Here is a 10,516-nt window from a genome sequence, read left to right as displayed (position 1 = left end):
GAAGCTGGGGTGGTGGTGGGGCAGGCAAGCAGCAGCGACGTGGAAGTAGCTGCAGCAATAGCAGCAGCAAGCAATGCATAGAGAGAGATCTGGCAGGTTAAATAGAGCGGCAGATTAAGGACACTCTGTTTGGTTGGTTGTAAAGTGGCAAGGGGCGTTATGTATGAATGCAGCATTAGTGCTCGAGTTGACTGCCTGAACTAGCTCGCAGGCTTCGCCCCATTTAATGCATCTAACCAAACATGAATTAAAAAGATGTTGACTAACAGACGAGGGAACCCGAAAGTGCTAAAATTGGATTTGTGGGTTTAGGACTTATCACTGCATCACGCTATTGTGACCTACCTCTTGCCACACACACTCAAACGGTCTTGCAGTGAAGATGTCGCAAAGTGATGTGTGTGTGTGTATGTGTGTGTGTGTGTGTGTGTGTGTGTGTGTGTGTGTGTGTGTGTGTGTGTGTGTGTGTGTGTGTGTGTGTGTGTGTGTGTGTGTGTGTGTGTGTGTGTGTGTGTGTGTGTGTGTGTGTGTGTGTGTGCCTCAGTTTCTGCTTAGTCTCCAGGTGATGATGCTTCCTACAGCCAGGCCGGCGACGAAGATGAGGACGAGGCCGTAGCTGTGAGCGCTCATCGTGGACACGCTCTGCATGGACGACTGGGCCAGCTCAGGGAAGCTGTAGATCTGTGAGAGACAGGTTCAATACTGTGGTCCATCGTAATGACTCGGGAGAACATATTTAGAAAAGATCAGATTCGGAAAATGTATCAACTAACTGACTTTCAAAATCTGATTCCAAATTGGAAAATTGGTTTATAAAAATAATTATATACATAAACAGGGTTAAACATTTTTTTTATATATCAAGAGACTATTTTAGATAACATAATATGAAATATACAGAATAAGTTATACACTGTTATAGACCAACTTATTATTAAAACAAACTATATAAACATTGGTCAAATATACTTACATTATACAAGTGAACAAGTTGTATTTTTTTTATTATTAAAGTGTTCCTATTCTGCTCATTTTCAGCTTCATATCAGTATGTAGTGTCTCTACTGGGACGTGTCTCCATGCTTTAATGTTCAAAAAGCTCTTTATTTTTCTCATACTGCCTGTGCTGCAGCACCTCTTTTCACCCTCTGTCTGAAACCAGAGCCCAGTCTGCTCTGATTGGTTAGCTGGCCAGCTCTGATGTGATTGGTCAACCGCTTAGTGATGTCCCGCCCCTTAGCCTATCACGTATAATGTGTTGGAGCAATAGCCAATAGAAATGCGAGTGTTACATAGTGATGTAAGTAAACAAGGGAGTCCAATGGAGGCGTTTCAGGCAGGGGGGGAGTGTGTGGGAGAGAAACTCCCTCTGGAGGGAACACAGGGATTTTCGTCTTTGCAGACCATTTCCATGCACAGAAACCTATAACACACTACAGGAAAGGGAAAACCCTCAAAAAGTTAAAAGAAATATGGAAGAAATGAAGTTCCGACATACCCATCCTCCTTGATCCCGAATCCAGGCTAGTAGATTGTTTTTGAAGAAATCCACAGTCCATCTCAGGATCTTATTCACTGACTCGGGGAGATGAGCCTCCACCATCTGATGCACACACACAGATAAAGTCCATACACAAGGTGAAGCGGCTGCCAAACTGTGGTTTATTTCAATTACATTGCTGGATCATTGATAACCATCAATGGTTAGCTTAGCATGCTAGCTAATATCATGCTAATCTAAACCTAATGCTACCATCACAAACAAACTTGCAAAGTCTCTAAGTGAAACCTTGAAATAATTCTAGATGTTTGCACTTCCAGTTCCCTCGTGTGGAAGCCGATGGGTTTTCGGTTAGGGGTCTGTGGTTATCGCAAGTCAAATTTGTTGTTCTACGACGTAAATGTGTCCCACTCATACATTTAGAAGCTTTTATGTCTCTAAAGAATGGTGGTTAACAAGTAGCTAATTGAGACTGCTGAACAAAATAATGTGTGATGTTTTTATCATCATCAAACCTAACATTAGCCACCTTTAGCTTAGTGATGTTGATGTCAAGTCATGGGAGTGTGATGTAGTTTGTTAATAGTCTAGCATAAGCTTTTTATTGCTAGAGATTACATTTACGCAACATTCACAACATTTGTTTTTATTTTTGAACATACTTTTGCTGAAAAAGAATTGTAAATATCATAAATGCTTGTTTACCTCAATTTATTTTGCAGAGGGAACCAGAGAACCTTCTAATAAAACTATGTGATCCCTACAGCAGTGGTTCTCAACTGGTGGGTCGCGACCCGTTTCGAGTGGGTCGCAGATGTGAGAGTGAAGAAAAACCTTTTAAAAAATATATATATTTCTTTTTTTTGAAAAAAGTCAAACTTTTATTTTGAAGGCCCGATTTTCTAAAGCTGTGCATGCAGTAGGCGTTGGACTGGAAGTACCGGAGACCATAAACGGTTTTGAAAACTTCTATCACGTAGTGATCATCTTCTCAATAAAACATCTTTGCTGATGTTTTTTCGAGTCTTCTGGCCAATCAGAATCAAGATTGTTGCCGTAAGTCCCCACGGAGAATTACTTTGCGGTAGAACTCTTCTTTATACATCCATGGGTACAACTTCAGATAAAAATGAACACATAATGAAATATGACCCCCGGTTTGATGATTGACAGGTCACAGAACAATGGGGGCTATCTACCCTTACCCACAATTTAAAGTAATTCTCACAGACTATCTCCTCTTTGCTCTTCTCTCAGTGAGGAGCAGCAAGTTCAGCTTCAGAACAAAGTGAAAAACAAACAATGGCAGAAAATATTATTAATATGTCGGGTAGTAATAGATTTATTTATTTTCTTCTCAGAGTGTACCAGAATGCGTAGTTTATATGTTAGTATTTCTAAAAATCTCCTGGGGGAGAATCCCCCCAGACCCCCCTTCTGGGGTTGGGTTTTCAGCATGTGTGCCTTTTTATGTTATACAGTTCAGCTTTGATTCCATCATCTCATCAAACCTTTTTTAAAACCATACTTTAGTTCTGTGAAGGGATATAAGCACTGTACTTCACTTTAATTAATATTGTATGCTGCAAAGCGTATATATTACAGCACAATCTTTTGTTGAATAGATTTGAGCGGTTCAAAATTTCGGGTCGCGATCTATTGACAAAGGAAAAAGTGCAGGGTCCCGAAGCCTGACCAGTTGAGAACCACTGCCCTACAGAACTCTATTGATCAAGAATAACTATCCTCATCCTATTAAACATATATAAAAATGTAAATAATATATTTTAAAAAGTACAGAGTCAACACAATTTCACTTATTTTAGAGAAAGGTAGTTAAAAGGCTAAATAGTACAGCAGAGCTAGCTTTTTGGTGGATAGTCACTTCAAGCTATACCTGTTCCCTCTAAACACAGGGTGTCAAGTAGAAAAATCCTTTAGTGCATAGAAAGTGATGCGTTCCAACAACCTAAAATACTCTGGTAGTAAGCTTTGGTACTGAAAGCCTCCTCTGATAACAAATCACTCAAGAGGTGATCAGAATCGGTTTCATTACCAATTAGGTTTACACATACGAGGAACACATACGAGGAATTTGCTTTGGTATAGAGTGGCGAAGTCCCTCCCCTTCCGGTGGACCTCCATGGGACCTTATTTCGGAAAAATTATGTATTGAAGTCAATGGAGAGAGAAAGATTATCTTTCGATCCCGTTTGAATTGTGCCACGAATTACACATATGATGTTTGTCAATTTAAAATATAATTTTGCAAGTCAAAAAAAATAAAATGTGTCGTAAAACTGTGAAGTAACACATTTGTTTGTGTGAAACGCTCAATGAACTACATCTCTGGTCAACAAAACACGTCACCAAGATGGCCGTCACTACTGTCTTGTCAACAAACCGATTGGCTACCCTCACTATCACCACAATGAAACACGTCCTGAAGAATGTCATGCAAAGCTGCCTGCCTGCCTTCCTTTGATTCTCTCTGAACTGCCTGGTCGTTTTAATGTTTAATGTCAACCATTTGTGCAGATAGCATGAAGTAGAGAAGATCGCTAGCGTTAGCGTTAGCATTTCTCCCCCGGGCTTAAATTGTGTATTATAGAATGATCACACCGGTGACAGTACTCTTCAAAGGGTTCACGAAATATGACTACTACTCTTACTGTTTAACATTTTGGGTTACTTAATGTTACTTCATGTTAAGGCTAATAAAAATGACAAGGCTGTAATGCTAACTAACGTGCTAGCTACTAGCTAGCTTGATCCAGAGTACTTCTGGTCCTTTCATCAGACGGGAAGCGAAAGAACGAGCAAGACCCATTGCTGGTATGATAACAACCTGGTACTAAGCACACAGGCATCTTGTTAAAGTTATCTTATCTTAGCCAGCGCCATATAGATAGATTATATCTATATGGCGCTGATCTTAGCTATCTCTTAGTGGAGGAAAACAATTGTGACATCACTTACGCGACTCTGGGATTTGTAGTCTTTCTTGTTACGTATTTTTCATAGTCTTATATTTCAACAGTTTTACGACAAACTGTGACTTTTTTGACATGGAAATTATTTTTTAAGATTGACAAACATCATATGTAAGATAAGTTTTCTCTCTCCATTGACTTCAATACATTATTTTTCCAAAATAAGGTCCCATGGGGCGGAAGTAGATGGGCGTGACTTCGCCACTCTATATGTGGTGCATACATATGTGCTCTAAAGACCATTTATCAACACTCTGATGTGCGGCAGGCTAACCCACCTTCACAGCCAGCTTGCCGGCGACGTAGAAGAGCACAGCGATCCTCTCCCAGGTGATCCCATGCTCAAACACTTTGTCTGCCACCTTTTTAAAGTTGTCTCGCTTAGAGCCGGAGGAAACAGCGATCCCATCTATCACACTGCAACAGACACAAGAGAGGAGGGGTTTATACAGGTGCAGGAATGAGTCCTAAACTTGGAAATTAGTTAGCATTTTAGTACTTCCTGTTTTTTTGAACGTGTTTTTTGTTAGAACAGAAGGGACTAAATGAGACTAGTATAAGTCATCAACAACATTAGCCACCTCTAGCTTAGTGATGGGGACTTGAAGACCGTCTTAATGCCTACTGTTAGCTTTTTACTTCTGCTGATTGCATAGTGTGGTGTTAATATGTGGAGATTATCCTGCTGAACAAGACATGTGAACAGTCTGCTCCAGCTCTGTTGTCACAAGGACAGACACAGGAAGTCATTCTTGCCTCAGACAATAACACAACACCTGACCTCTGACAGCAGAGAACTCACTGCTCCATAGTTTGTTCAGGTTCTCCCTTTCTATTATCATGAACAATTTGCACTTACATAATGTAGCCACTTTCACTACTTCACAGGATATATTTCACTTTCAATTCAAAGCTGTGCACAATTATTTAATGTATATAGTACAATATTTGTATATGTTTAGTAGATTGGTATATTAGAGAGTATTTTAATTTATTTTGTATATTTTATAATGTGTAATACTCTTCTGAATATATGCCTTTTTTACTGAGAATATGTATATTTTTATTTTGATATGTATTTTTATTTGGACATTTTTGTAGATTGACTGTCAAAAAGCTGCTGTGACAAAGCAATATACCAACTTTGGATGAATAAAGTATATATCTATCTATTTATCTATCTAAGTATCATAAACTTGTGTTAGCCACATATTAAATTGTATTGCCATATTCCAAAAACCAAAGCAGAAATCCCATTGCTTTTTGTTGAGGGAGCCCTGACAGTTCTAACTTCCGAACCGGCGTGAAGAGATACATCATCCCTGCACCAATTCATATAAAACACAGTTCCATGGACGTTGTCAGTATTCTACCCTGAGACTCACTCTCGGAGCTCCTGGTCGCCTGCGACACGATCCCCGATGATGCACACCATTTTGGCCAGCTGAGTCACCAGCTTCTGCTCCTGCTCACTCTCTACTCTGGCAGCGAGCGGACTGAAGGGCGGGACCTCCTCTGAGGGCACGTCCTTCAGCTCCTCCTCTATGACCCTGGAAGAGAACAGGACGTTAAAAATCTCACTGGGGGGCCGCCGGATAACTCAGTGGTTTGAGATGGCGTCCCGTTTCCACTCAGTCCCCGCCCCCAAGTACGTTGGTTTCCCCGTTTTAACTCTGTATCTGGAAAAAAGGCAGTCTGGCCTGTGTTGAATTCATGTATGTGTTTATTTGAAACAAATTAATAATGCTAAGCACAAATGTGTGGCTCCTTTTACTTTATTGTACACTGTGTCATTTTTAAGGCTATGACAACAATTCTCACCATTTTATGACCATTTTCTGTCATTCTCACCTTGAGATGACATTGTTTTTAAAGTGTGCTATATAAATGAAATGTATTATTATTATATTATTATTATTATAAATTATATTTGCCCTTTTTCTTAATAATATATGTAACATTTCTCATTAATAGACATATAAATATATAAAATACAAATAAATATCAAATAAAATGTTTTTGTCTACTTCTGCCTTTATTAGTAAAGCTGAAGTGAGAATCAGAATTCTTCTTAAAATATACTTATGTATATAAACACAAGAAGTTAAAGTAAGAAATGAAAATGAACAGATAACATAAAATAAAATAAAGATATAAAAGGTGGGGTATGTAATTTATTTCAGAAACACTTTTTGTTATATTCCATGGAATGCTCTTAACATCCCGATAGCAATGAATACATTAAATGCTTTGACAATAAATCCATAAAAATATTTCATCTGTGGAAGCCGTAGTACTGTAAAAAGCACGACCAATCATTTTAGCCGGCCCGGCTAAAATAACTGGATGGCCTACCTGCCTGTCAGCCTTCCATCTGTGCACAAACTTATCTCGTGCCCTCATTGGTCATGTGCGCGTTCGTGTGTGTTGGAGGAGGGGCTCTGTAAGGAAGTGGCAGATTTTTTCCGGTTGTGTATTTTCAAATTCTAGCTCACTCGAGCTGGTTTCTCCAAAATTACCTACCCCACCTTTAACATGAGAAGTAGAGTAAAAATGTGCACATTGAACTACAATATATAATATGTTTATTACAATGTATAACAGTGGTGTATTAATATTAATAAGATATCATGCTGATGAGTTTAAGAGAGTTTGGCCGCTAGTGGTGCTGTAAGTAGTGCCAGGTAATGTGGTGATGTAATGGCGCATTTCCACTACAGCGCGGAGCTCGCTTTAAGCGTGCCGAGCCGTGCGGGGCCCGTTTTTGGTTGCGTTTCCACTTAGCGTAGTACCGGCTAGCGGGTACTATTTCACAGTTTTTCTGGCCCCATAAAATCGAGGTTCTTTCCGGGCCAACAACCAGGCTGAGTCGGGCTGAGTATGCTAAACTAGAGAGAGAATCGCTGGCAAGCGGGCTACAACTACAACAAGATGAACATATTTGACCGTGATTTAATTGTAATACACGTTTCAAAATGATGCCGAAGTAACAACATACTGATACCGGTTAGTAAAAACCATGAATTAATGCTTTGACAAGTCTGCAGACAGACGGCAGGCGAAAAACCTTTTAAAATGCGTGTTTTCTAGATGGAGATCGGCTAAGCTAACGCAGTATATGCTCCGACCGTCCACACTCACAACAACGGCCTATACAGACATAAATAAACCAGCGACTGTATTCGCCATGACACAGGCAGTCTGTGGTTTGTACTTGTTTCACTTTTGTCTAGTTTCTGAACAGATATGAGGAGCTGTGAGCTTGAGTGCTAACAGCTAACGGCTGATGTTGTTTTTCTGGGGTTCTCATTAAAGATGACGTCACGGCTCCACCTACACTGCGTTACTATAGTTACTGCCCCAGCTACTAAACTGTAATGGAAACGCAGCATAAAGTGAGCCAGTCCTAACAAGGCCTAACGAGGCCTAGCCATACCGAGGCCGAGCGAGGCCGTGTAGTGGAAATGCGCCATAAGTATAGTGCCAGGTAATGACATGGGGGGGTAAACATCGTGGTACTAGGTCGTCCGCTCTACCATGAGTCAATGTAAATGTAGAAATATACATTTTAAAACAGTTTAAGATAGGGCTGTGCAATTAATCGTATTTTAATCGCAATTACGATTTTGGCCTGCCACAATTACGAAAACAACATAATCGAAAAAAACGATTATTTTGCTTTGCTAGGTTGTGACATATTTGATCTAATTTATTTTAGTCTAATTTATTTTTATTTATCATACTTATATATGTTTAGTAGCTTGTTGAAGCGCGCTCCAAAATATTTGTTGATCTTGTTTATTGGTATTTATTATTTTGATATCATTTATTTTTGTATTGGTTTGTCAGTTGAATTATACGTTCAGGGTAATCAACAGTTAAAAAGACACTGTTCAAATTATTATTTGTATTTGTTTTAAAGTTCAATAAATGGATGTTTTCAAAGTCAATGAATAATCGTATTTCATAATCGTGATATCAATTATTGACCAAAATAATCGTGATTATTATCGCACAGCCCTAGTTTAAGAGGATGATGGTGATGCAGAGTGTGAGGTGTGTTTTTAACTGCTGACTGTGTGTTCAGCTGCAAGAATAGATCAAGATAAACCAGGATGCTCATAACGTGCATCCTGCCAGGTTTACGGTGTAACACCAATTCCATTTCGTATCTCCTGTCATGATCACAAAGTTCAAAGAAGTGTGATTTACTGTAAGTGCGTTATCTGTTAACGTGTAATGAAACTGAAACTGGCTTTGGATAAGGAATTAAACAACTGATTTGAGGTAGAAAATGCTATATTGTTAATTAAAAAAGGTGACATGCAGAGTTGAATAAAATAAGGGAAGTGAAAGTTAAAAAATGAACATTCATTTGATGTTTTCAAGAGTGTTTACCGCTGTGCTTTAGATACTGGGCTGATGAAGTAACTAGTTACAGGTCAGGGCAACTAGTCAGAGTCAACTCAATTATCAATATCTCCGAGTGTTGTACTAACAGAGAGACTGAAATGCTGTTTCCCCATCGTCCCAAAGATTGAATATATATATATATACATGAGCACAACAATAAATATATCAAAATGGCAGTCTGGTAGACAAAAAGAGCTAAACCCGGTTCTCATTATTGTTTAGCATGCTGATCATTCGGGGTGATCGTAGAAAATGTCTTTACAGGTGGCAGGAAATGGACCCTTTTACATTTGTATTTTAAAAAATATTTATTAAATCAGAGCTAGCATAATGATTAATCAACCAATCAGCCCTATTTATTGGTAAATGTTTTGATTTTAATGTTTTTTTTTTTGGTTGAACATTATTGTAAACTGAATAATTAAAAGTCTTTAACTGTGGTTGAATGAAATCTATCTATAAGAGCGGTTATTAATGTTACTGTTTCTTGCTAATACATGTTTTATTATCATGTAAAATGCCTTGGAATATATTTTAAAGGCCTTTTCTAATACAACTTATTATAATGATTATTATTATTATTATGATGGAAGGAACTTACTCTTTGATCAGGGCTTCTCCTATCCTCGCATCTGTGGAGAGTAAAAAAGCGTTAGTTACTTTCAAATGACCTCATACCCTGTCTAAACCACGAGTACTGTGTTTTGAAAGCCGCAGGCGATATAAAAAAGATTAGGCAAAAATAATAACAATTCTTAACTTCTGCAACTTACTTTGGACTCGAGCTGTAGGCTACGTTAAAAATGAAAAACTTACCCGACATACCGTTTACTTCGCACGCCATGGCTTACAGACCGGGATTTAAAGTTGAGAGAAACTCTTGAAGAAACTCTGCTTCTTCCCTTCACTGCCAGATAAAACCACCCTCAAAAACCTGAGACGGTGTTTGAAATAAATGTAACACTGTTCACATGAAATACCAAAAATGGTCCTTTAATAGAAAAAGCCGAAAGTTAAGTTATTGGAGTCCCGTTTTAAAGTAAACCCTGAGCGGGCTGCGCTGAACATATATACATCCGGATAGAACTGACACATGCGTAGTAGCCTACCCCTCTCAACGTGGGCGGGAGCTCAGCTCAACGTGGACGGGACGGGGGCTCAACCTTTCTCAACCTTTGAGGCACGTGACGTCCCGACTCCCGCGTTATGTACTCACCCAGTCACAAAAGTAACATATTATATCTTATATTATTAATATATATATAATGATACCGGTAATATAATGATACCTTGAGGTTTGTGTTACATTTGAGTTTAAATGTTTTTATCATATCAACATAACAGTTTAAACTCAAATTAAACATATTAACAGCCTTCAAAGCATATTTTAATGTCTATTTGCATGTTAATTGCATCAATTACTTCAGTTATGACTTCAAGAAAGGGCATTTATTTGTTTTTTAACGTACACCTTTTTAATTTCAATATAATCACTGCATTTCAGAGCAGTGGCGGAGCCAGGACATTTTCAGTGGGGTGGCCAGGATGGAACCAGTGATCATTGAAATCACTATTATATGAACATAAAAATACATCTCACTAGAAAATA

At 38.7% G+C, this 10,516-nt stretch overlaps 1 protein-coding gene across 2 annotated transcripts; it reads right to left on the bottom strand.

The window, feature by feature from the left end:
• Positions 1 to 466: 466 nt before the first annotated feature.
• On the bottom strand, positions 467 to 9,985 carry LOC117469317 (apoptosis regulator BAX-like). 2 transcript variants are annotated; one of them, XM_034113743.1, is made up of 6 exons: positions 9,724 to 9,985; positions 9,509 to 9,539; positions 5,880 to 6,044; positions 4,773 to 4,911; positions 1,499 to 1,603; positions 467 to 681 (listed from the first exon to the last, which is right to left on the bottom strand). In XM_034113743.1, exons 1-6 carry the CDS (start codon positions 9,749 to 9,751, stop codon positions 541 to 543), a joined length of 609 nt encoding a protein of 202 aa, XP_033969634.1. In that variant the 5' UTR covers positions 9,752 to 9,985; the 3' UTR covers positions 467 to 540. The 2 variants fall into 2 exon arrangements, with proteins under 2 accessions (XP_033969634.1, XP_033969635.1); XM_034113744.1 differs by having other exon boundaries at positions 9,733 to 9,981.
• Between the last annotated feature and the right edge of the window lie 531 nt (positions 9,986 to 10,516).

The sequence above is a fragment of the Trematomus bernacchii genome, unplaced genomic scaffold (genome assembly GCF_902827165.1).
Source record: "Trematomus bernacchii unplaced genomic scaffold, fTreBer1.1, whole genome shotgun sequence".
NCBI classification, from domain to species: Eukaryota; Metazoa; Chordata; class Actinopteri; order Perciformes; family Nototheniidae; genus Trematomus; species Trematomus bernacchii.
The sequence above is the reverse complement of the archived record's forward strand: the minus strand, read 5'-3'. Positions and strand labels throughout refer to the sequence as shown.